Source organism: Balearica regulorum, chromosome 7 (assembly GCF_011004875.1).
Source record: "Balearica regulorum gibbericeps isolate bBalReg1 chromosome 7, bBalReg1.pri, whole genome shotgun sequence".
Classification (NCBI taxonomy): Eukaryota; Metazoa; Chordata; class Aves; order Gruiformes; family Gruidae; genus Balearica; species Balearica regulorum.
The window spans coordinates 40,890,278-40,916,679 of NC_046190.1; the positions used below are offsets into that span (position 1 = coordinate 40,890,278).

At 49.8% G+C, this 26,402-nt stretch overlaps 2 protein-coding genes across 3 annotated transcripts in view; both read right to left on the reverse strand.

The window, feature by feature from the left end:
* Nucleotides 1-3,541: 3,541 nt before the first annotated feature.
* On the reverse strand, nucleotides 3,542-22,405 carry ERLIN1 (ER lipid raft associated 1). The gene is made up of 12 exons (XM_075759055.1): nucleotides 22,337-22,405; nucleotides 21,803-21,927; nucleotides 20,522-20,602; nucleotides 19,958-20,004; nucleotides 13,987-14,048; nucleotides 12,939-13,064; nucleotides 11,789-11,862; nucleotides 6,261-6,319; nucleotides 5,124-5,215; nucleotides 4,616-4,705; nucleotides 4,219-4,298; nucleotides 3,542-4,021 (listed from the first exon to the last, which is right to left on the reverse strand). Exons 2-12 carry the CDS (start codon nucleotides 21,914-21,916, stop codon nucleotides 3,803-3,805), a joined length of 1,044 nt encoding a protein of 347 aa, XP_075615170.1. The 5' UTR covers nucleotides 21,917-21,927; nucleotides 22,337-22,405; the 3' UTR covers nucleotides 3,542-3,802.
* A 630-nt stretch (nucleotides 22,406-23,035) lies between these two features.
* CHUK (component of inhibitor of nuclear factor kappa B kinase complex) overlaps nucleotides 23,036-26,402 on the reverse strand; it is a 32,152-nt gene continuing 28,785 nt past the window's right edge. For both annotated transcript variants that reach the window (XM_075759056.1, XM_075759057.1), the window contains exons 20-21: nucleotides 25,281-25,377; nucleotides 23,036-23,500 (exon numbers count right to left, since the gene is read on the reverse strand). In XM_075759056.1, the coding sequence (XP_075615171.1) occupies nucleotides 23,474-23,500; nucleotides 25,281-25,377 (124 nt within the window). In that variant the 3' untranslated portion in view covers nucleotides 23,036-23,473. The remainder of the gene's footprint in view (nucleotides 23,501-25,280; nucleotides 25,378-26,402) is intronic.

Below are 26,402 nucleotides of genomic sequence, written 5' to 3' on the forward strand. Positions count from 1 at the left end.
GCACTGGCCACGTGCGAGCAACAGGGCAGTTCAGGCGGGGGCCCAAGGGTCTCAGCTTCCACCAGGAGCTTTGCAGGACAGCAGAAATACAGAACTGTAAGGTTGGTCCACCATCCCCTAGCTTGCTTTGAGCCCAGGCAGATCATGGGGCTCCTTGGGTAGCAGTCACTGCAGCGGGGGACACGCAGCGTTACTGCGGTGAGAGGCGCAGGTGTCCCCCTCCACGTGCCTACAGTGACACCGGCCCCAGGACACATAAAGCCACTAAGGAAATGGTAACAAAATAATTTTATTCTGCTTTATCAAAAGAACGTAACACTGTGCATGTAAACTTGAACATATGTATCGTGTTTCCTTAAAGACGGTGTGGATCCAGCGGCAGATCCCTTTAGTCACAGGAGCACAGAGGCCTTCTGAACAGAGGGAAAAAACAGTTCAATCCCATGTTCCTGGTTGCACCCGCGTTCCTGCTCCAGAGCTCCCAGCTCAGAGAGATGCAAAGCCCAGTCTGGAGTGCTAAAGCTGTGGATTCCCTCTTCCTGCACACCTACTCGGTGCCTGAGGAAGCAGACAGGGACGGAGGAGGCTTTTGCAGAAGGCACCGAGCATCATGCACGTGTCACTGCAAGACTTCCAACCTCAGGAGCATCCCCAGGCGTCCCTAAGGCCATGCGGGTAGGAGGTGGCTGATGCATACCCAACCAGAGCAGGACGACGTTTAGCCCGAGTGGCAGCCACCAATGGCAAAGCCACGCATCCGCCTGGATGCCTGCAGGGAGGCCCAGCAAGGCTCGGATCCAATGGGAAGCAGCCCTTCCTGCAGGAGCCTGGAAGGCTTTCCCACTCTGCTCCCTGCATGGGGATCTCGCTCTGACCACTGCAGCAGAGTGCGAGCTGCCTGGTTATTGCTTCTAGTGGTTCCCCCCATGCCCTCGCTTCTTGTCATCTCCAGGCTAGCAGAATCTACCCTGTCTACCCAGCCTGATGCCCAGCATTTGTTGCCAGCACTGGGTAGTGCCCAACCCCAACAAGTACCACATGGAGACAAGCATACATCTCCTCCAGGAGTGCTTGTGTTCTAAAAAGCCTGCCTTCATCTCAAAATTCAACCGAAGTAGCTGCTGTAAGCCAGCAACACCAAGGAGGTGGAGGGTCAAAGAGACATGACTCCACTGGCTCCTCAAAGCCCTTCCCACAGGAGAAATAGGACTTCGCAAGCCAAACAGTACTGCCAGGAGACATTTCAACCACCACAGGTATGAAATATGCTGCCATCCCCTCTCTGCCCTGGTACCCTTCCCCTGGGGAGGGCACTGCAGGATCTAATGGGGCAAACGCTGTGTCTGCCCACTCCTCTCCTTCCATGGGTTTCAGCTCTGCCCTGCCTGCTGGCTGAGCTGCCTTGCGACACGACACGCAGACATCCCTTCTACTCCTCTGCCCACCAGCGTCCTCCAAAGGCTGCTCTTCGCCAGGAGGGCCCCGTTTGCTCAGGCCTTGGGCAGGTAAAGACACAAGCCCGGCATGCAAAAGCTCAGCTTAGCGCTCCCCAGGCTGGGCTCTGCAAGGCACGTGGCTGTGCCACAACCCCCGTGCACCAGGCGCGTACAGCGAAAACTGAAGAAACCTCTCCTCCCGGCAACAGCAGTGCACGTCCTCTCATCCTCGGAGCACGAGGAAGCACACTCACCCACAACTTCCCTGGAAGCCAAGACTGGTGCTCAGCACCTTCAGCTGGCCTCTCACTGGAGCAGGGATCTGCCACGGCTAGGGCTGAAGAGGAACGGGTGTCCTGGAGCAGAGCACCAACCAGGCCTTGGGAGTTTGCAGACAGATGGAGGAAAGATGACCTGAAATTGCTGCAAAGTCCCACGCTCACGTATAACCCAAGATGGCCAGCAGCAGCAGAAGAGGCAGGGTCAGTGCATCCTTGCTTTGTCCCAGAAATGGAGGAGAGGCAGCCAAGGCAGGAGCTACGACAGCGTAAGGCACTGTATGTTACCAAACTTCAGGAGAGACAGTACCATCTTCTGAGCCAAGCCACACAGGATGGGAGAGCAGAACAGGAAAGCCTGAAACCCACACAACTCATTTGGAGAAATCACTACCAGAGCTGAAGCTCAGGCCCTTTGTTTGGGGTTGAATGTTTCACCAAGGCAAAAAGCTAAGCATGTTCCTCCCCTTGCCACGAGGCTGCAGAGGGTGCCAGGGACAGAAGATTTCAAGGCCAGCACCAACCACCCAAGTGCCCGGAGTGTCACCACCAACCAGCCCATCTGGTGAACTGCACCAGGGCCGAGTGCTGCGTGTGGCTGCACCCGAGGAATGAGGAAAGCAGGATGGACGTGGAGATCTCCCCCGCTGGCAGAGGAGAGGTGGTCCCTGAACACGTAGCGGGTTCAGAAGCAGGCAATGCTGCAGTGCCACCAGCTGGGGAACAGCGTTCCAGCTCAAGTTCTTGCCGGTCGCTTCCCCAGCCACCGTCTTCTGGGATTGTTGAAGAACACTACAAGAAATAGGTCCTAGAAACAAGCACATCCTCACAGGTAAAGGGGAGGACAGAGGAAAAGAGGAAAGCAGATCATATCAGTGGATTTCTTCACCCCAAGCACATCTCTCTCACCCCGCAGTGGCACATGGGGAGCAGGGGTTGGATATATTACAATGCACACCAGGAAAAAAGATCACCCTGCCAGCACCGCTTGTTAAGTCACAAGACCTGCAACGCAGCAAAGCCCGGCCAGTGATGAGAGGAACAGCGACAGACTCCCCACCGCAGCTGTTCAAGGACACACAGGGCAGGTCCCACTTCTTGGAGCAGTGATGCTTCACCTGCTTTGCAGCTGAGGTGTCAAACATCCGATCTGCCGCAGAGCAGGGTCCCTTCACTCTTCTCTTCCCCTTCACTTTGCCAGCGAGCCAGCGCAGTGGAAATTCAGCTCCCTTTTCCCGTTGAAAAGACCTACAGGGAGGCGGGGGGTCTGAGCAAAGATTTCCCAGCTCTGTTCCCAACCAACTGCTCGGAGGTGCTCCCCGCACTCTGAAATCTGATTTAGGGTGCAAGGTGAGACCCAGCCACCCAGCTGAAACGTTCTACAGTCAGTCACAGGTGGCCAGCATGAGGCTCCTCCTTGGAGAGGGGGAGTTACAGAAGCCCGTTAGAGATTGCTTGCTCCGAGTTGTTACCTAGTGCCTCTGCCTACAGGAAAGATGATTATGGCTATGCAGCTCCTATTCAAATCACCTATTCCACACCAAACCACTCCTCACCAGGCCTTGCCCTGAGCAGGAACACGCAGCCGCCGTGGGCCAAGGAGAGCCCACTCCACTGGAGTCCTGGAGGAGATTTAGATAGCGCCAGCAGAAATCTGCCTTGGAGTCCACAAAGCGAAGCTTCATCAGCAGGACAAAGGAACCCTCTTCGCTTGGCCTCAGCGAGGAGCACTGGGGAACGACCAGTGTGCAGCAACATAGTACTCAAAGCCACATCTCCTACCTCCAGAGTAATGCTTGCTAAATAATTGCATCTACTGCGGAAGGCTTTCCTGGTGTCTGTCTTTTAATATTCCAGTATAGGTATGTTAGTACAGGATTATCCCTCATTTGGAAGCACCAATTTAATAGGGGAAGAAACGGAAGAGGCAGAGCACTTGCAATGTGTTGCTAGAAGAAAATCAACCCAACTGCCACCTATACACAAGATGTCCACGCATGCGCTGCATCCGTCCCACCAGCACAGGGCAACATCCCCATTGACAGCTGGGCTAGCTGTTGAGCTACACCGGGTATTCTTCTACCTCTGTCAGCCAGTACTTTCCTTTGCTCTGAGGTGGCTTTCTCCAGAGTTCTCTGGGGCCTCCTGTGAAGGAAGGCTGGTTTCTTGGGCAGTCCTCAGACTAGCTTGCTGGAAGGCACAGGAATCCAGGAACACGTTGGGGATACGGTCACCAAAATACAGCTTGCTGTTGGCAGCTATTGCTTGGTATTTCATTAGTTCCAGATACTCAGGGGTAAGTTTCAGCTACAAAAGGAGAAACCAGAGACTGTAAGAGACAACCTTCTGGGCCCTGCATCATTAGATTTCATCTCAGGCAGCTGCTTCCTGGTATGTGGGCTGTTAAATCAGATGTTTTTCCAGTGATGCCCACCTGAGCCTAATCTCCTGTGCAGAGGAAAAGAGCAAGCAAGTCGTCCTCTGACCAGCTTTCAAGTGCTCACCTTGTTGGAATCAGCCAGCTTCTGAGCAGTGTAGTACTCTGCATCAGCTTTTGCTTTCTCTCTTGCTAGGAACGCAGCATCTAACACAGCAACAGAGGACGGACAGGAAGAGAAGTGTTAGCAAACAAAGGGCCCCATCACATCCAGCACCTGAGCTTTTGTCCCATGGGGACCACCTGGCCCAGGTGTGCCCATGGCACAGCCTAGCTGGTGGTGTACCTGCACTGCTGGCTTCTTTGGAGAGGCACCAGCAAAGGGGAAGGACCCCAGTGCATAATCTTGTGCTCCTGCACCCTTTATTATTTTTGCAGGACAGCAATTGCCTATGAGGCCAGCTCTGAGGTTCCTCTACCTGCCACCACCCTTAGCTGGAAGATGACCACAGCAGCACCGTTACCTTCAATCTCAGAAATTCGCTTCTCTGTTTCTTTCTCCATAATCTTCTGTTGATAGTGAATCCTGGCCACCTGAGCAGCCTTCTCTGCCTCTGCAATCACAACAGGCTCAGCTCAGACATTCATTTCTCAGGGCTTCAGCATCAACACCCCGACCCCAGCAACAGAATCTGCTGCACAAGTAGTTTGCTCTCTGCTGGATCCTACAGTGCTAGTTTGTACTCCAAACAATATAGTTACAGAAAGAAAACACAGTGCTGATGCTTCTAGAGTTATGCTGGCAGACATCCGCTTACACAAGTGTGAGTCTCCCTGGCACAGGGACATTTAGCTTCAAGCCTAAGCAGTTTTTCTGGCAGAGCTGTTGCCTCTTGGCCTGCTGTAGCAGGAGCCCCGCTGTAGGACAGAGGCACTTGCTGCTCTGCTGCTACAGGTAAGGCTTACTGGAGGATGCAGGAATGGAAATTCAGTCTGGCCCCCGTTGGCTAGTACTCCCAACTGGTGACATACCAATGAGCGCTTTCTTCCGGTCTGTCTCTGCCTCCTTCTCTACTACCTTCTGCTTCTGGGCTGCAATCAGCAGTTTGGTCTTCTCAGCTTCCCTGCAGGGTGAGAAACGTTATTACAGGGATATGGAGCTGGGGAGCAGCTCTGCAAACCAGGGCACGAGAAGCCAGGGGGACAAGAAGCTGACCAGTTGCCAGCATCATGTCCCCACAGCCATGAGGACTAGCTCTGTCTTCGGCTGTACGAGAAAATGTGTAGCCAGCAGGTCAAAGGAAGGGATTATTCCCCCTCTCTATCTGGCACTGGTGAGGCTATACACAGTTTGAGGCCCTCGGGATGAGGAGTGAGACCAGTGCAGGGCTACTGCAGATTTGGGGTGGGGGCCAGGGCAGATGAGGTGAGGCTTGCGGAAGCTGGGCTTGCTTAGACAGAGTTGAGGAGGTGAAGGGGGACCCAACGGCATCTCCCCCTGCCCAAAGGGCTCCTGGAAGCACCAGGGCTGGGCTCTACTCGGGGGGGCACACCCAGACCCCCAGAGGCACCGGCACAGGCTGCAGCATGGGAAACCCCGGCCGGCCCCAAGGAAGCAGCCCAGCCCTGTGCCAGCGGGGCGTCCCTGCAAAGGAGCCCCGAGCGGTGGAGGATCCCCATCCCCGGGGATGCCCTGGCTCACCCAGACACGGCCCCCAGTGACCTGCTGCAGCTGTGGCATAGGCGCTGCTTTGGGAAAGGGCTTGGACAGGGTATCTCCACGTAGGTATCAGACTAAACTCTGTCTGCAATTCTGTGAGTTTGCTGGAGGGGAGCTTACAGGCGAGACCTCAAGACCCCTGAGCTCTGAATTCAGTTTACAAGTCTTCTACAGATTCCCTATAGCACATCAGTGTCCCCTCTACCTAAAGGAGTAGGAACGTAGCCTTGACGTGACCTCTGTACACGCGAACAACCATCTTTGTGAAGGGCTGAAAGGCTTCAAGGTGAAAAAGCTATAGAAATGGAGAAACAGAATGTACAAGCGCTCCTAGCCCAGCGCACACTGACTAGAGCCCACCTTTCATGTTCTGAGCACCAGGTAAGAGCTAGAAAGTCTGTGCTGGACCCTCAAAGCCAGTTCATACAGTTTTATGTATAGCTACTCACATTAGCTCAAAATTTCTTCGGATGGCTTCTGGGATTTTGGGTTTCGTAACACGCACAGCCTACAGGGGGCAAAAAAGTGAGTGCATTTTACATTAAACATTTTGATGTGAGCTACATAACTAACAAGTATCTTTGCAAACCAGCTGTAGTGCTCTGGACATCTCCACATTGATCCAAGACCACACATAATGGTTCCAAATCCTCTTGTACAACACAAGGGAGCACAGCTGCTCTCATAGAGGTGTCTTACATTTATATTGCCTTCCTACACCTTTTATGGCGCCTAAGTGATCAAGTAAGGCCTGTGGAATAGACTGCTGAAGAGGCCCGCCACTTTTGTTAGAAGCAGCTTAGTTCTCCACCCCAAAGACTCTTCAAACCTCCCCAGAGGCTCAAGAAAGGGGCTCACAAACCCAATAAAATTAAACTGCAGGAGTGATACTTGCAAAACAGAGGCAGGGCTACAAGCTCAGGAACGTGTTTCCCAGGAGAAAAGCTTGCAAAAGCGACGTAATGAGAGACACAGCAGTGAAGACAGGTGAGAGCAGCAGGGCACGGGTGGCAGCTGGGAACTGGTGCTGTCTGCAAGTGCAGATCATCAAGAGTGACGTGCACAACAATGCTGACACCGCAGCTCAGGTACGTGCCAGAGACAGCCACTAAGCTGCTCTGCGGAGGACTCTCTCTGAAATATGAGGGAAACACCTCCAGAGGTAGGACCAGCTCAGCTGCATGTTGTGTGGCTCATTACCAAGCTTTTCGAGATGTGCATTGCCAGTCCATGGCTGTACGATTGCTTCACAACCCTCCTGCTCCATCTCCATTGTATATCTAGTGCTGAACCTGCTGCTTCTCTCTGGGGTCAGTAGGTCTGCAAAGAACCGAGGGGTTTCCACAGAGGGGAACGGGATATAGACACGTCCAGGCGAGTCTTCACATGCCATTTGAAAATGGAACCGTCTCCAGGTGACAGGCACCCTGCCCCCAGCAAACAGCCTGCCTGGGGAGAAGGGGCCAGCCTGTCACCAAAGCCTGTCACTCAGGAATCACAGAATGCTTTGGGTTGGAAGGGACCTTGAAGATCATCCAGTCCAAACCCCTCCCGTCACAGGCAGGCACCTCGAAGCCCCGTCCAACCTGACCTTGAACACTTCCAATGATGGGGTATCCACAACTGCTCTGGGCAACCTGTGCCAGTGCCTCATCACCCTCAGCGTAAAACATTTCTTTCCTATGTCCAGTCTAAACCTACCCCCCTTTCAGTTTAAAACCACTGTCCCACATTCTGTCACTACAGCCTTGGTAAAAAGCCCTCTTTAAACACCAAAAGGCTGTGATAAGGTCTCCCTGGGACTTTCTCTTCTCCAGGCTGGATAACCCCAACTCTGCTGCTTCTCTGAGCAAGCAAAGAAAGCAGATTTATGGGACATCAGACCAGAACATCCTTCAGTGAAAGGATTTTTCTAAGCTCCTACCAAGTCCCTATAAAGGTACCACATGCAGAAAGCTCACCTCACCAACCACTGCAGAGTATGCAGGGGATATTGTCTCTACTTCCATAATACCCCCTGTACCAAAACAAAGATTGATTTCCAGAAGCATGGCTTTTCCAACACGTGCAAAGACTCACTGGTAAACAGGAAAGTCGCCAGGTCTTTGATAATCTTCACTAGCTGCTGCTTTTTCAAGCCAACGGCTCAACCTATTTTACAGTGAAAACTACTTAAATCTACTAGATGGAAACACCACTGTGCACTGTCAATATTGTTAATAATCAAATGTTAAAAGCATTGGGAGATGCTGGGACTAAATGGCTGAGCAACAAAAAAGAGCATGAAGGAATCAGAAGACAAGCTGACTATTTCACAGCATCTTTTCCCTGTGGCCATGAAGTCCAGCCACATCCTGAGCTGCGCTGGCAAAAGCTCAACAGCAGGTTGAAGGCAATTTTTATTCCAGTGCAAGGAACACAGCATAAGACATACCAACAAACTGGAGAGTGCAGTTGAAAGCCATGTGAGATAGCAACGTAAATGTTGCAGACAACGGGAACAGGCTGATGATACGGCTGATGGTACGGTACTTCTCCTCTCCTGTTGATCCCCCTCCTTAGACATGGGTGTGACATTTGCCTGTTTCCAGTTATTAGGGACCTCCCTTGACCACTGCCATCTTTCAAAGAGTGGCTTCACGATGGTGTGGGCCAGAAACTCGGCACCCTGGGATGCATCCCACCTGGTTCCACAGACTTGGTGTGTCCATCTGCTCAGCTGTCCTCTACTGTGGGCAATGCTTCACCTCTGCAGACTCTGCTGCTAGGGTAAGGAACAGGGAGGCTCAAGGGCAGACCTTGCCACAAAGAAGTCAAAGAAGGTGTTGAGTACTTCAGCCTTTTCCACGTCCTTGGTTACTATGTCCCCTGTTCCACAGCTTCCTTGGCCTTTCTTTTGCTGTGGAAGTGCCTCAGAAGCCCTCTGTGTTGCCCTACGCAGCCATCATCAGCTGCGTCTAGCTGAGCTTTGGTCTTCCTAACTCTGTCCCAACACTCTCAGTTCAACTAGCTTTATCCCTCCCAGCTCGTCTATCCCTACTCCACCTTTTGAGAGTTTCCCTTCTGCTTTTCAGCTCAGTCAGGAACTCCTTGTTCATCCATGCCGGCCCATCTCACCTGCTTGACTTTCCACACTTAGGAGTGTCCTTGGCAACGACACCGGGCCTCCTGGCCTCCTTTGCTGACCATGGCAGTCTCCCACAGGACCCTGCTCAGCACATCTCGCACAAACTGAGTTCTCTTCTCCTTAAGCCTAGGCCCGTAATTCCTCTGTTCACCTCGCTCTTCCAAGGACCTTGAACTCACCACCAAGGCTACAGCTCACACTGCTGCCAGACTTTACCTCTCAACTAGTTCTTCCTTGTTTCTAAAAGGTCCAGCAGAGCATCTCCCCCAGTCAGCTTTGCTCACCACTGTCAAAACCTGTGTTCAACACCCTTCAGAAACATCCAGCACGGTTTGCACCCAGCCCTACTGCCCTTCCAGCAAACACCAAGGTGGTCAGAGACCCCCACGGTACTAGGGTCTGTGATCATGAAGCTTCCTCTGTTCTACAGGCAGCTTTACCTACTTCATCTTACTAACTGGGTGGTTTGCAGCATATATTGAAACTCAGATTTAGCTCTGTAGTTAACATCTCCCAGCAAACAGCTGTAAGCTTTGCTTATGCCCTTCCATATGCTGAGATCAAAAAGGGCCTTTACATGATGACAATAACCTTGATTGATGATGAACTTTTGCAGGAAATCTCTGTGTGATATACGGTCTGAATTAACTTGGATATTTAGAAGAACAGTGCATTCTCAATTTCTTTGTGATAAGACACTGACCATCCTCATCAAAACAGAGCAAGCCTATGCACAAATGAGCCACAAAACAGCACAGTATTTATCACAGCATTTCACGTGCTGTCAACAGGAGACTTTCCCTCCCTGCACGCAGCCAGGCTAGCTAAATGTAGCAACAAGAACGGCAAAACGGACTTGGTCTCACTCTTCCCTACAGCGGGAATCTCCAGGGATTTCCATCTCAGCCCTTGCAAGCCTAAGGTATATCCTTCCCAGCTGGTTGTGTTGAACTTCAATGTGCCAAAAAAAGCCAGTATGTCCCATAGCCCAGCTAGGATTAAACATAAGGGGAAACATAACCCCCATTTTTAAGAAGGGTAAAAAGGAAAACTCAGGGAACTACAGGCCGGTCAGTCTCACCTCCATGCCTGGCAAGATTATGGAGCAGACCCTCCTGGAGACTATGCTCAGGCACATGGAAAATAAGGAGGTGATTGGTGACAGCCAACATGGCTTCACTAAGGGCAAATCGTGCCTGACAAATTTGGTGGCCTTCTATGATGGGGTTACAGTGTTGGTGGATAAGGGAAGAGTGACTGATGCCATCTACCTGGACTTGTGCAAGGCATTTGACACTATTCCGCATGACACCCTTATCTCTAAATTGGAGAGACATGGATTCGATGGATGGACTACTTGGTGGATAAGGAATGGGCTGGATGGTTGCACTCAAAAGAGTTGTGGTCAATGGCTCAATGTCCAAGTGGAGAACGGTGACGAGTGGCGTTCCTCAGGGGTCGGTACTGGGACCGGCACTGTTCAACATCTTTGCTGGTGACATGGACAGTGGGATCAAGTGCACCCTCAGCAAGTTTGCCGACGACACCAAGCTGTGTGGTGCGGTCGACACGCTGGAGGGAAGGGATGCCATCCAGAGGGACCTGGACAGGCTGGAGAGGTGGGCCCGTGCAAACAGCATGAAGTTCAACAAGGCCAAGTGCAAGGTCCTGCACGTGCATCAGCGCAATCCCAAGCACAACTATAGGCTGGGTGGAGAACGGACTGAGAGCAGCCCCGAGGAGAAGGACTTGGGGGTATTGATTGATGAGAAGCTCAACATGAGCCAGCAGTGTGCGCTTGCAGCCCAGAAAGCCAACCGTGTCCTGGGCTGCATCAAAAGAGGTGTGACCAGCAGGTCAAGGGAGGGGATCCTGCTCTTGTGAGACCCCACCTGGAGTACTGCGTCCAGCTCTGGGGGCCCCAGGACAGGAGAGACATGGAGCTGTTGGAGTGAGTCCAGAGGAGGGCCATGAAGCTGATCGGAGGGCTGGAGCACCTCTGCTATGAGGACAGGCTGAGAGAGTTGGGGTTGTTCAACCTGGAGAAAAGGCGGCTCCAGGGAGATCTAATTGCGGCTGACCAGTACCTGAAGGGACCTACAGGAAAGATGGTGAGGGACTGTTTATCAGGGAGTGTAGTGACAGGACAAGGGGGAATGGGTTCAAACTGAAGAAGGGTGGATTTAGATTAGACGTTAGAAAGAAATTCTTTACTGTTAGAGTGGTGAGGCACTGGCACAGGCTGCCCAGAGAGGTTGTGGAGGCCCCATCCCTGGAAGTGTTTAAGACCAGGTTGGATGAGGCTTTGGGCAACGTGGTCTAGTGGAGGGTGTCCCTGCCCATGGCAGGGGGGTTGGAACTAGATGATCTTGAAAGTCCCTTCCAACCCAAACCATTCTATGATTAAACGCGATTTTCTAACATTAAGCGTAAGCTGAAAATCACTTAAATATAACATCTTTCCCTCTCTCTGGTACAAGCACAGAAAAGATGAAGATCTCTTTTCTTTTGCAATTACCTGTAGGAACTGTGCTGACACACTGGAGCAGGGGTGCCAAAGGTAGTTTAAAGAAAACCATGTCCTTGCTCTTTGCAAATTAAATCCCAATACCTGCAGGTCTGCAGCCTAAAAGGTCCTTTTCTCTATCCTGCAGGTCTTCCCCTAAAATAAAACTATCGTTTAGAAGTGGTCACTGTCATATGGACAGTCTTCAACGGACAAACCTCAAGTCAAGGCTCAACTATTTCACGTTATGTGGAAAACCGAAGCAAGAAACCTCATCAATCTAGTGAAAGGTGAGCAAATTAGAGGTGGAAAAAAGAATAATCTCTGTTAGGAAATGAACCTACCTGGATAGTGAGACCTGGTGCCATGACATTGAGATCTTTCTGCAGGGCCAACTTCAGATTCTCATCTATCTGATCTGCGTTTGGAGGACAAGAGAGAGATCACTTAGCTTATCGTCATTTCTCCTACAGATTGTGTGGCAGAAAGTCAGCTGGCCTTGAAGAGCAGGTACGCCTATGGTGTGAGATAAAGATGCTTTTGGAGATCATTCAGCACGTTGTTTCCCTTCCTATACCCCCTGGAAAACGTTCCCAAGAGGTGAGCCACACACTAGTTCTCTAGAAAGGTTCAGCTATCAATGAACTCTTGGTATCTGAGCTGAGGGCAAATGGCTTTCAGCGTCGCAGCAAGAAAAAGCACTCAGAGCCTACGGTAGAAGTCTATCCCTTCCTAGCTGGAGGCAGACCAACCCCACTGCCAGCAGCAAGCTCTTCTTTAAGTCTCCACGGATCTGCAGGATCCAGCATTTGCTACTGAAAAAATGCGTTTTGTCACTTCCAAGCTCCACTTCCACAGAAATAGCCAGTTATGAAAGGATTAAGCTGCAGGTACTACCAGGAAACTCCCTTCTGACTACAAATATCTTCCATAAACCCATTTTCCCCTGCTCTGCCACTCAAAGAAGGAACGTGATGTTGTTATATCAGAACACTAAATTTGCTAATTCCTGAACCACTGCTACCCCCTTGTGACAAAACTAGAGCATTACAATGAACTGAGAGCATGTCCCTTCTGGCTCTCACTTGCTAAAAACGGCCAGAAAGAAGCTTTTAAAGTAAAAAAAGTAAATTCAGGAACAGAACAGGGGCTCAAAAGTAGAAGCACACAACAGAAAACCATCATAACAGACAATGGGCACGACTGCACGCACAAGAGCAGAGTGGCTTCTTTGCACGTCCAGAATTTAGTCCCAAGTGGAAAAGGAGTAAAATCAAACTCTCACGTGCAGATGCGGAAAGACAAAGGAATCTGGATCATTAAAGAGTAAAGTTACACAGGAAGTGACACATGGATATACAAGGAGCTGGATTCTAGACTGCAACTCCAGCACTGAGGCTGTTTGCTCGCAGGAGCCTGCTGTAACATATTCCACAGCAAGAAAAGGGAGATGACGCAGCCCTTGGCGGGTGCATCCAGCTGCCATCCACTTACCGAACAGCTCGATGTATACTTCCTGCAGGGTATGGGCACTGCAGAACTGATTCAGCTCATGATGAATTTTATTGAAGATCAAGGTCTTATCGTAGTCTGCAGTGTAGTTTCTCACAATATTGTACACTGAGGAAGTAAGAGAATTTTTCACAGGTCACCACTGACAGGTATTGCTTTCTGCAATGCCACAACCACAAAACAGCAGCTCAGGGTATTAGGAAAATAGCGCAGCACTGGGCCAGGCGAGCACGGGATCGTCATCTTTGGGAGTTTTCAGGACCTGGCTGGACAAAGCCACAGCTGCCCTGCCCAGCTGTCAGTGGGAACCCCACTGTCAGCAGGAGGGAGGTCAGAGGAGAAACTGCTGCAGAGGTGCCCTCCACCACTGCTGCTGGGGTTATATGACTTCAAAGAGCCAAGTAATTACAGCAAGATACACCACATGGTCCTGTTTTATGATCTGCATAAACAAATAAAAGAGTAAAGCCTGTCCAGGATCTGCATGCAGAGGAACAGACACTACTATAAAGTGAAAACAAGTATCATTCCCACAATTATAACATGAATTCACCCTTCAACGCCTCAGTAACGCTACTGTTTTGCATTAAGCTACGCTGCCAGAAAAAAAAGCCATGTGGGTCTTTGGTTTGGCGATGGGTGAAATAAGAAGGTAAGAGGGTCCTACACAGGCTTTGCCTTTGGAATTTTCCCCAGGAGCTGAGCTGAAAAGCACTTGGGGCTTTGTCCTGTGTATTTAGTTTCACAGGTGGTGTCCCCTTCTGCTGCCAGAAATAGAACTACTTGAGCACCCGTCACATTTCTAAATGTACGGGGGAGAAGCAATCCTATAATTTATTTTCATCTTTGCAAATCTGTGGCTCTTTGGAAAGCTTGCAGACACATGCAGGAAACGAAGTGCTACGGTAGTACTGAGAACCATAAGAATAACAAGACAGAGAACATGGAAGTCTTGCAAACCAAGACAGAGCAGCTACAGGACGAGCGCAGACAGTCACAGCGCTGCTTGTTGAAACAGGACGGGAAATACCTGCATACGGTGCCAATTTATTCACAACTTCTATTCGGTCAATGTAGATCATAACACCGCCACTGCAAGTGAAAAAGAGAATTCATGAATTATTACTGCAACTGTTAACAGTGGTCCATATTTAAAGCAAATTCGTCTTTTCCCCTTTTTTACTAAATTCTACTAAACTTACGCAGAACAGTTCTGACTTCTTGAGTGTTTTCCAATTAGATGGTGGCAAACCCCAGCTTTGTACAAACCAGTACCTCTCTGCATAAATCAAAAGTGTGCTCCAGCAAGTCTGCAAAACACTTTTGCTTCACTTTGTTATCTCCTACTTAGCCAGCAAAAGGAAAACTTATTTGAACAGGACCGTAGCTGCAACAGTCAGAAAGGGGGAGTCCAGCACAACGAAGGGAACGCAACAAGGACAGCAGATGACACCTGCAAGCAGCAAAGCAGACACAAACTGCAGATGCACCACAGCTCTTCTAGGCAGCAAATGCACTTTAAATAGAAAAGCTCTTAGTTTAAGTTCACACATTTACTGACTCCGGCAGGAAGCTGACAAGGGCCCTGTTAGAAAGGAAGAAACAAAGCACTTAACAGACTGTAATCCACGCTCCCTGTATCGATGTCATGTCGTGAACAGCTCTTCAGTAACACTGCAAGTGCACGTGCACTGTCAAGAAGCTCCAGGCACCTCGATGGAAGAAGCCTGCAGGCAGTCCTCTCCCCGAGGGATCATGTGCTGCCGGACTGGCAGAGGAAAGAGGGAATAGGAAGTAGGTCTTAATCCCAGCCTCCGCTCTTACCTACGTCACTTTCAGCAGGCCATGCCCACCCCTGGGTACCTGTGGCACCAGGGAAAAGCACAAACTCTACAGTGCAGAAAAACCTCTTCACTTTCAACAGCTGGTAAGTCTCTGGAGAGGGTATTTAAAGCACTCTTGCGATTTTGTCCTCAGGGCAAAGGTAAATGACAAATGAGAAGCTTTAGCAGAAACTGTTTAGAGACAGCTGATCCCCAGAAGCAGACCTCCCACATTTCCAAACTCAGTCTCTGTGGTGTTTTAACTCAAATGCATCCCCCCATGACAAACTCTTATTTTGCCGATCTTAATCTCTGGCAGTTGAAAGCTAAGTCTGCAGAAAAATCACCTGAACTTGCCCATGTCTGTGCTCTTTTAGGAAAGGTCTCCCAGGCACAGCCCACGTTCGCTCTGCAAACCTGCCTGCTTCCTGACAAGCTATGAGCTAAAAACACTGGTGATGGACTGAACTTGCCTGATGGAAGGGACAAGACAGCAGAAGAGATATTTGTGGCTAGAGAGAGACTTATTTCCCAGTGAGATACTACTATTAAGAGTATTCATCTCTTTTTCACTCAAGATTTCTCTTGAGGTCATTCTTACCGGCTCTCTCTTAAGAACCGTTACTATTATTTTTAAATAAGATAGACTTATGGACCCTTTATAGATTTGTATAGATTTGTCAGGCTGCACAAGCAGTTATAATGGCATGGCATGTGTTTTTCCTCTATCATCTCATCTGTTCTGCACTCTAACTGTCCCACCACATCCCACAAAATGACTATTTATCATTGCGAGTGATGTCCAATAGCATTCCTGATCATCTTCTGAACCTGCTTTTCATCGTCCTGATTTGTTCTGGTCACCTTATGACATCTCCACCAGGACAGGGAAACACAGCTACCATCTTGGGGCATCTTCTAGATATCCTGGTGAGGAACTAAAGCAGAGTGTGCGGGCTTCTTCCACAAGAATCTCCTCCACTGCACATCCTCACATTGGCGTCCTTTTGGTATTTCAATTATATGGGGATGTTAGAAGGAAAGAGAGCACCTGAGACAATCTGCCTCCTACGCAGGACTCGTCCACAGCCCCTCATCACCCCGCATGTGAGAAAAGCTGGCACCTCAGACCAGAGAGGACTGCCTGCTGCCCGTCTGACCCAACCAACGCTACCCACAGCAACCCTGCCAAGGATCTCAACCAGCATGGGTCAACAGGGTGGGCCCACGAGTGAATTACATCAGTCCTGTTGGTCAGGCAATGGCTTTGAGGAAACAGGTGCCACTCAGAGCCCAAACACATCAGGCGCTTATTTCCTCACTGAGGGCTTAAAGTGAAATGAAGCCTGCAAAGCACTTACACTGCGTTTTCCATCCATCCATCCATCCATCCACCCACCCACCCACCCACCCGGCTGCTGGAGCCATCATCCTTTTACATTGTGCAGTGGGGAAAGTCCTCCGGACTGTGCTACTGTAAACCCAGGAGCCAAACTGAACTGTAATGCCCTCGTCTTAGAGCAAGCATCTCAGACAAGACCTCCTCTCAACCAGCCTGGTTCAGAAGATGTCAGTCAACTCCCGAGGTGGAGGAGACACTGTCCTGGGCAGTTTAGAGACAGCCATGCTCTAGGTGATTCACACACCTTGTTGATCTGGAACTGTATAAATCCTCTCATCATCCACAGCTGTTTTATTTGGGGTGTTTTTTTTTTTTTTTTTTTACAGCTTAAACACTGGCTCGGACAGTGCTCTTTTCATTTTGACCAGCTTCTTCCATTCTCAAAACATCCTCATCTGCTGAAACCTGCTTCTTGCCAAATGCGAGGCAGGGTGACTCCCACGGGGAGATTTCCAGCACGTGCAACTCTCCACCGCAGTTTCCCACAGCCTAAGACCAGCATTTGCAGCCTCTGTAAGGGCTACTCACACCCCTCAAGGTCCTCACCGCAGAGCTGCTGCATCAGGCAGAGCAGCGCTGACTTGAACAGGCTCTTTGGTCGGGGAGAGGAACAAGAAGAAATCCATAGCAAGTCTGAAAGGACGATCCAACACATAGACTATGTGCACCTGGAGAAGTTTTAAGCGTAATTAGGCAGAAGTTTAAGCGTAATTAGGCAGCAATACTGCCTAATTTTACAGGACAAGGTGAAAGCGTACAGGAGACTGTAAATACTGCCTAATTTTACAGGACAAGGTGAAAGCGTACAGGAGACTAACACACTCGCACAGGCATTTCAGTAGACCTTAGAAAGCCTCATACGTTTTGGGATTTCAGTGTCTGCCAGGCCAGAAGACAATGGAAAAACTGAAGCATGTTGCCATAAAAAAAGGGGCCATAAAATAGTCCAAGGTTTAATGCTTACTCCTAGGGCTGACCACAAACAAGACCAGACCAGATTAGGCAATCAGAGCACATAAAAATTGGGCTTAAAGGTCAGATCTGGTCTGTGTAGTGATAGAGGGATTAATGCAATACATCCACTTGCAATATTCATGACACGTTTTTCCACGTGACTGGCTAACAAACAGGGATGTGTCCCAGAAAGAGCATTCCTCCAGTGCTCCATTTGTGCTCCTGCCAACTATGCATAGCACGAGTGCAAGACGACTCTCGCACCTTCGCAAACAAAAACCTGATGCTTGAGCAATATTACTGCTTAGCGTCCTGGCTATTTACTTTTTCTTGGCATTGTAAAATCCTGTACAGTATTTAGCATGACTCTTCAGTTAAGTTTACAAGAAAAATGCTACTTACCTAATTCTCTCACGCAATATTTACATGACACAATTTTCAACCCATTTATTGTATTCAATAATATACTCACGAGTACGTTCAGTCTCAATCAATCCTTCGAGTCAGGCCTCTGGAATACTTTGCTCTTCTAAAACTAGTTTACTGAACTGATTTTCCATCAGATTTTGGAGATCAGCAGACTTGCTGTGAGGAAACTCCTGAACTTTCCAAGGAACTGTGCACACATTTTCTTGTTGGGGAAAGCCAGAAATCTCAGACACCAGAGGCAATTCACAGCTTAGAGTAGATAAATATTCTACCTGCTGCAATGAAATGGTTTTCATCTCTGAGATGACAGCTGTTTTACAAAAAACAGTAATCGGGTGCCAAAGTATTTTAAAATCTGTAATTAATGTATTCACTTAATGCTGTCAAGCATGAATGGGACAGGTAAGGCAGAAATTGGGGATGGAACACCCACACTGCCATTCAGAAGCTTCCTAATGTAGATGAGAATACAGGGAACACAAATATGAATATGGTGGAAGAGAAACCCAGCCTTTAAAATCTCATGATATAATACATTACAGAAATTTAAACGGTTTAGGATCTATTCTTGTAATGAACTCTGAACTGGGTCAGTGACCTTTCAGACCGGATCCATTTGTTATTTATAAACTAACTTTTTATTATAGAAATGTGGATTCAAAGCTTTAGCATGGAGCAGCTGCGGACTTTAGATTCCAAATACAGTAAATTTAAAGACTCCTGCAACAGCGCTTTAAAAATGGACAGGGCTACTGGGACCTTTGGTCTGAATTGTATAATTGATTATTAACTAAGAAGTGCTTCACCAGCTATTTGATGTTTTAAGGCGTGTTTATTACTCGTAACTTCACAACCACCTTATTGCACAACTGAATCCCACAATGCTGAAACCTAACAGGAACTTAATGAACTAACTCTACAGAATTAAACAGAATATTTAGCTCCTAAATCACAGATGCGCAGAATGGTTGAGGCTAGCAGGGACCTCTGGAGGACATCTTCTCCAACCTCCCTCCTCAAGCAGGGTCAAAGCAGCAGAGTTTAATTTTGACTGCGTTAGCACGTCTAACGTGGTCAAGCTTTGCTCAGCCTGCTGAGAAGGCCTGCATGACAGCAGGACACCATCCCTGGCCCAGAGACATGATGCTGTTTTACAACGGTCAGCAGGTGAAATATTACTCCTATTTATACTATTTATAAGCTAAAAGTTGCCATTAAACACATGGTTAAAACTCTGCTGACTTATTTTTAACTGTGCAACTTAAAAGATACAGATATAGAGCATAATGAGTCTTACTCCTCCCTCCTGCAATTACTTTTCGTTTGACCTGAAGACTCTTCACCTGATCACAAAGCCCTGGCTGCAGCACTGAACACCAGCATTATTCACAGACACTCAGGAAAGAGGTTTGAGATCTAAAACTAAAACCAGCTAGGGCTCACGAGAACTTTATGTTAATATTTAAGCCCAAGTGATGTCTGATGAGTTGCTATAGGAATAATTCCAAGAACTCATTTCAATAAGGGCTAAACCAGATCAAAACTAACTCTGCCTCATTAATGTTGCCACTAACATACAACTTGTAATTTCAACATGGTTGTTATGTGTCATCATTCAAGTCATACTGACTTTTTTTTTTTTAAACAGAAATATTGTTGAGTACCCTGAAGCTAAAAAGACAAAGATTCACCAGTTTTGTTTTTATTCTGAAGAAACGTACTCAGTCATCACTTTTTCTTGCGAACGAACTAACCCAACAGGACCCGCAACCCAGCTCAACCAGCTCTCTCCAGTTACTGCTCTGCTCGTTAAAACTATACAGACCTGTGCTCACAATTATGAGGCAGGCAGGTGCCACCCACGCACAGGCTTCTTTATTCTTTCTCACTCTCTCTTTACACCAGGTGAAATGTCAATTCCAAAAATGCCTAAATTCCAGGAGACTCATTTCCTTGAGCTGGTTTTGAAACGAACCATCTCCCATCAGGAGGATTCCCATTCACCATTTACTTTTGCCCACCGCCGGTGTCAGCACTTGTATTAGCCACAAGGTTCAGACTAGAAATACCGCAAAGCTGAGGGCAGACCAATGCACAGGCAACGGGCTATCAAGAATAATCAAGGGAAGAAACCAAGAAAAATCAAGAGAATATCACTATAAATGCAAATACCCTCCGAACATCAACTCTAGAGAAAGCAAGAGCACACCCTCCCATAGCTCCTGCTCTATTATTTCCAAGTGTGACGTATGCGTGTATGTTTGGGATTAATTTTAGGGCACACGTCTTTACTTTTCAGCCTCTGTGTCACAGCACTGTAAACAACTTAGCTGCAAACTACACGAAAGAGCGCATCTGTACATCACTAGAAGAAATACAAAGGAAAAACATACCTTGTCCCACAAGGCACATTTTTCACTTCGTCAGTCTGCAACGTGGTCTGAAATAAAAAGACACCAGTGCTCACAAAACCTTTCCGTTCTCCAGGAAGATCATGTTGTGCCCAGACTCTCACAACCATCATGCTGGAACATGGAACCAAACACGTGCCCTCTGCCTCCCTCCCTCCCTCCCAACATTTGCAGGTGTAGGCAGAAGACAGACTTCTTTTTTCAACTGCCTTTTGGGAGACAGAAGGGCAGCTGTAACCATTTCCCTGCTTTCAGCTCCTGCAGCATGAAGGCCTGCAGCTCTCCTGGGAAACACTTAGGGCCACAAACGCAGACCGTCCTCCCAGAGCAAGACATCTCCTGTCCCAAGCGACATAGGTACGCATCGTGGAGATTCCACCGAAAGGACAACTCCCAGCACACGGCCGCCTCTGGCTTCCAAGGAGCTGCTGCTCTGACTACCGTGTTACCGAGCCCCTCTGTAAACACCCAGGTCGCCCCCACCCAGCAACACCCCTACCGACCTCTGCTCCCACTTACCCTCTTCCAAAGTAAGGAGACACTAACCTGCACAGATTTGAACGTGGTGATGAACGGGAGCATGATGTGGTAGCCCGGTCCGCTCGGACTGGTTAACAATGCACCACCCCCTACAGAGAGAGACAAAATGGGGAAAGGGCTCAAGCAACTGGAAAATAATAAGCACTGGCTTTGATAGGGAGTAAATATATGCAAACTGCCAGGGGTCACAGCTGTGGTAGTGCAAATTACGTCACTCACCCACACCAAATTTGCCACCAATTCCCCTACAAAAGGGCTGATACGTGATACTTGTCTGCTGCAACTTGACAATCATTTGCTTCAGTCCTGCGAGCAATTAACTTTTAGAGAAGACAGATATTGCTAAACTCTTCCACCACTGCAACATTGCAGAGAGCTTCAAGAACGCAGATTTTCCTCTCTAAATAGTTCACTGGTAACCATGGAAAAATCCAGTGGTTGACGTGATACCGCCAGTTTGGATTTCCACACGGCATTCAGAGGTCCCTCACACAAAGCACAAAGAAAACCCGCAGTCTCTCGTGGGGACTGACAGGTGGTTACAAGACAGGAGACAGAGGAGGGCTCTAAGCGATCGATCCTCGTAGCGCAGTGAGGTCTCCTGCAGCGGCCCACAACAGCCCACGCCGTTCAAAACACTTGGAATTAAAGAGCAGCGCAAAGGAAACCGGCCCGTTGTGGTGAGTGTGAAGGGTAGAAAGGACAGGAAAGAAACACAGCAGAAACCGTGTGAAAACTCAGAAAGGTTGGTGCTGAATTTCTCTGTTCCTTTGTCCAACATTGAAGCAAAAGCTCATCAAGAAGCAGCATTTAGTGACCGTTATGAGCCGACAGTGAGTTGCTCTACAGATGCTATTCAGGGCAGCCACGAGCCCCAGCTGAAACTCAGCCCAGAGCCAGGGAGAAGATCCGCTTCAGAGCAACAACAGAGCGGGTACTCCTCCACGTCAGGAGGAGAGCGACGGACTTCAAAAGAACGAACGGACCAAAAGCTTTGGTCCTCTAAGCTTTGAAACCCAAACTGTGACTCAGAAAAGGGGAGGATTCAGAAAGACCAAAACTCAGTTCGGTTCTACACAGAACCAGGCTACCCCGGCCCACATGGTTTCTGGTGCGAGAGAGCAGAAACAACATGGCCTGCCCACCTCGGGGCAAAACCGGGAGGGAAACACAGGAGAGAGAGTAAACACCTCTGGGGGCAACCGGGGGCCAGAGATGCATCCCAGCTGAGAGAGGGAAACTCGGGGAAGGCCACAGAGGCCATCGAGGTGTCGGCGGGGCACAGTACCTGTAATACACAGCCAGGTGCCCCTCCTCAACCTTGTGGATAGAGGAGTACAGGAGGAAGGCGAGGAGTCCCGCGGCAGCTGCAACTACGGCTCCGGCCTGGGCCATGGTCATCCTTGCGTCACCTGTGGGGCAGCACACACGGAGCGTCACCCGTGGGGCAGCACACACACAGAGTCACCCGTGGGGCAGGACGCGCACGCACACACACACACACACAGAGTCACCCGTGGGGCAGGACGCGCACGCACACACACCACACGCAGACAGTCACCCGTGGGGCAGGACGCGCACGCACACACACACACAGAGTCACCCGTGGGGCAGGACGCGCACGCGCGCGCACACACACACACAGAGTCACCCGTGGGGCAGGACGCGCGCGCACACACACACACACACACAGAGTCACCCGTGGGGCAGGACGCGCACGCACACACACCACACGCAGACAGTCACCCGTGGGGCAGCGCGCGCACACACACACAGAGTCACCCGTGGGGCAGCACACACACACCACACACACACAGTCACCCGTGAGGCAGCGCGCCGCCCGGGCGATGGGCACCGTTTGCCCGCGCTCCTTCTGCACGACGGTCCTCGCCCTCCCCCCTCCGCCCCTTTCAGCACCGCCCGCGGCTCGGGGCTCGGCCCGAAAACCCAGAAACGTCCCCAGAGCGCCCGGGGGTGCCGTTACCCCCTCACGCCCATTGCGGCGGGAGAAACGCCGCCGCCGCCGCCGCCGGAGGCGCACGGGAGTTTCGGCTGACCAGATCCCCGGCGCCGGAGGAAGGGCGCGGGCACACCCGCGGCCCCAAGGCCGGCAGCCGCCCCGCGATGACCGGTAACCGTAAGGCGGCCGCTCCTCGGCCCGGGCTGGCCCACCGGCGGACCCCGGCCGCCCCTCCCTCCCGCCGCTTCGTAGGCGTTGAGGGCCCCCGGCGGGGATCTCCCCCCCCCCCCCCAGCCGTGCCGGCACCGGACGCCCCGGGTCCCGTCCCCCCCCGTACCTGCCGCCGCGCACCCCCACGTGCGGCCGAGGCCCCGCTCCCGCCGCGCACGCGCACCGCCCCCCCCCCCCCCCGCGCGGGGCAGGCTGGGGGGGGAAGGGGAAGAGTAAGGAGCAGGCGCCGAGCGGCGCCTAAAGATGGCGTCACGGCGCGCGCGGCCGTAGCCCCGTTGCCCGGCAACGGCGTGAGGCCTGAAGGCCCGCAGCGACAAGAACAGCCAGCGTCTCTTCCACAGCATTTATTGCGGTTAATTCTATTTAAAATATATATAATCTATACATCCATATTACACACGTGAGCAGTTGTGACGAGCGGCGGGAGGGCTGGCGGGCAGCAGGGCCCCGGCCCTGAGGGCAGCCCAAGGAAAGGAAAGGTGCCGCGGGGCCACGGCCACCAGCGCTACCTGCGGGTGGCTGCGCCCACGGGCGCCCCACGCCAGCGAAGGCAGCGGGTGCTGCGAGTTACTTGTTTAGTTGACTGTAAAACGCCATTTTTTACTGCCAACGGTGTATCTGCTGCTGCACCTCTGTAACCAACTCCGCTAAGGGTTACAAAACGCAAGGTGATCGATCGGTCCCCTCCGGCACGTCACATCGAAGGCTGCCAAGCCACCTCTCTGCATGCAGGCACTTGGCAGGGAGCAGCACATCGGCTCCTGTGGCTATTTCAGCCAGCTCCAATCAAAACTCTGAAAGAAGAAGCAAGGAAACAACTGAAGTGCAGGATACGGCTACCAAATGTACGTTTCCAATGTGGTGACCAAAGGATGCTCAGTATCCAGTATCTCTCTCTCGTCAAAGCAGTGTGTCGATCTCAGAGGTGAAAAGTCATCTCACAACTTCACAACCCAGTTTGCCCGTTATAAAATCCCCCATACTTATTGCGGTGCTGAGGCACGTCACAGTCTGTACTCGCTTTGGAAATTACATTTTGGGCCTGCACAAAACCCACCACCTATCCTAGTGCACCATCGGATGTACTGGTAGTGCAAGATGACAAATGAAAAGGAAAGGTTCCAAGTCAAATGGATGCAAGAAGAGAGGAAAGGTTCTTATAATTACTCATCTTTTTCCCCTTTCTCTTTTCCCAAGTGAATTGGACAAACCCTATTTTCTGATGCCTAACTTCTGTCCCCTGATGCAAGGAAAAGGGTAAAGAAACCAAACACAAAACCCCAGGTGCTGATCTGCAGAGTGTGATCCCACAACAATAAATATTTCTGGGCTAAAACATGCCAGAGACAGATGCTGCAGCTTGGAATAAGATATGGGAGATGGCAGAGACATGGCGATTAACAGGTCAGCCGCCAGTCATGTGGCTTCTCGCTCAGGTCAAGCCACAGCAAGGAGACAGCTCAGGAGAGAAGACTACTATGCAACTACGATTCAAAAAACCCGCTATCAACCCTGTCAGAACTGAGCGACAACGAACAAAGCACTCATCAACCAATGGATGAAGACCAGGGTATGCGTAATTAAGGCTGTTTTCACCACTGAGTAATTACTTTGCCTTAATCAGTAGCTAATTTCATTTCTCCATTCATATTGCTTAATCCCTTGCTGTTCCAAGTGTCATCTGCAACTCCCACTGGTAAGTTTTCATTTCACCATCCCAAATAACTTAGCAACTCCAGTAAACTCTCAGTTCACTGTTTACTATTATTCATAAACATTAGAACATTAAAATGCTTATGAATTTTAAGACCTCTATTTCATCAACCACTGTCGTTTCCCCAACCCTCTGTTACTTGTTATTTCAGCAGTTACAATTGGTAAAGCTTCAACTTCTTTCATCCCATGAGAATGGAAGCTATCCCTAAGGAGACCTTTAAGAACCTTTTGAAAAATCTAAGTTACAGCATATCAGTAGATCTTTGACTTCTTTACAGGACTGCAATAAATCTGTGAGAATCTCACCCTAACAGAAGCTGTATTGACTCTTCTCCACTATAAGCAGGTCAACCTACATGCCTAATTGTCCTTTTCTCATTATATTTCTATGATACAGCCTCTAACATCAGCTGAGAGCCTCTTTTAGAAGACCAGTGTTCTGTGGTGCTCTTCATTCTTCTGGTAACACGACTCTTTTGAGCAGTAACTGACTGGCCTCAACTAGTAGTTCCGGAACAGGGTATCAGATTGCTTCAAAATGTCTGGGTGATCGTTACCTATTTTTGTCATTCCTTGCTATTTCAAATACCAATTTGCACAAAGAGCCGCCTTAGGAGTCTGAGCTCTACCAGCCAGGGACTCCCGCAGAACAGGCCACTCAGCTAACGCTAGCACCAAGTGCTGCCTTCCTTAACGACCAGCACGTTAGTGGTGTCCAGGAGGGACGACAGACATCACATGCCAGACACAGCAATTCACATTGTCACAAAAGACCCTGTTTAAGGAGTTCTCCACACACGCCAGAGGACCCTGCTGTGGCTCTTAAAAATCAGGTCAGAGATACACCAACAGACTTACCATCATGCTGTTCTGCTCCTGTCTTGCCTCCTGCAAAATGCTGCTAAAGAGTTTGAGGTAATTCAGATTCTCTTCTATCACATGGACAAAATCTTCCCTGCAGGGGAAGGAGTAAGATGATAGATTTAAAACACAAAGTACCACTAATGTCAAAAGGCTCTGCACTGGGCAATAAAAAAGCCCAACAACAATCAAAGAATCCCCAAACAACCCCCAAACCCGATTTATAGGAGTTCTTTCAATTGTAGGAGATACCTTGTAGGGCACAAAAACATGCCTTGAGGTGGCATCCTGCAGATCCCCACCCTGGAAGTGTGGATTTGCTCTCCTTCCCTACAAAGGAACTGTGCAAACCACACTGAAATTCAGCCTTTACAAAACCTAGGAAGCGAGCTGAGCACAAGGGGCATGAAATCCCTGCCTGCTCCCTGTAAAAAGGTTTACGTCTCTTAACTCTTTGTACAGTGCCTCATACAGTGAGGTCATGGTTCAAAGAGGAGCTCCGAGGCGATCCCAAGGCACCTTGCTCAGGAAAGCACCTATTAAAGGGTGATCACCCCACATTACTCTGAGGCAAAAACTGCCCTGCAGCAGCAGGCAGAAAAGAAGAAGTGGAAAAGGTTGCTCAGGGTTTCAGAAAAATCAACTGACTTGTAGCGAAAGCCTGCTTAGAAGATGGGTATCTTCAGAACCTACGTATTTCCCGGACCGCCGAAAAAGAGATGGCCAAATGGTTTGATGGTGATGTTCACAACCCCCGCCCCAGCCCCCACAAAACTGGGATGGCTGCAGATGGAGGGCTGAGCAGTCTCTGAGGGGCGCCTTCCCTTCTGTTATGCTGACTAGAAGTAAAATTGCTAATGAAGCGAAGAGAAAAACCTCTCAGCTCCTGACAGCTCTTACTCAGCTAGGGACTGGCTGAGAGACAGCCGCCTTAATGACCAAATCCAACCCCAAGACGGAATAACATGACATGCAATAAATGAACTAGCACAGTGCTTTAGCAGAGAGTGGTACGTGGAACTTGCTCAGGACCAGATAGAGGAGGTTTCTGAATGAAGAGTTCAACCTAATTCCTGATTTTTTAGAGCATTAGGAACATACGAATTACTGAAATATTTT

Bases quoted from the DNA above. Each gene is read 5' to 3' on its own strand.
- ERLIN1 (XM_075759055.1), bottom strand. From the start codon at position 21,916: ATGACCATGGCCCAGGCCGGAGCCGTAGTTGCAGCTGCCGCGGGACTC. The intron at 14,049-19,957 runs GTATGTTTTTCC...TTTCACTTGCAG, and splicing joins AATGTGCCTTGTGGGACAAG to TGGCGGTGTTATGATCTACA. The intron at 13,065-13,986 runs GTATTTCCCGTC...TTACTTCCTCAG, and splicing joins TAAATTGGCACCGTATGCAG to TGTACAATATTGTGAGAAAC.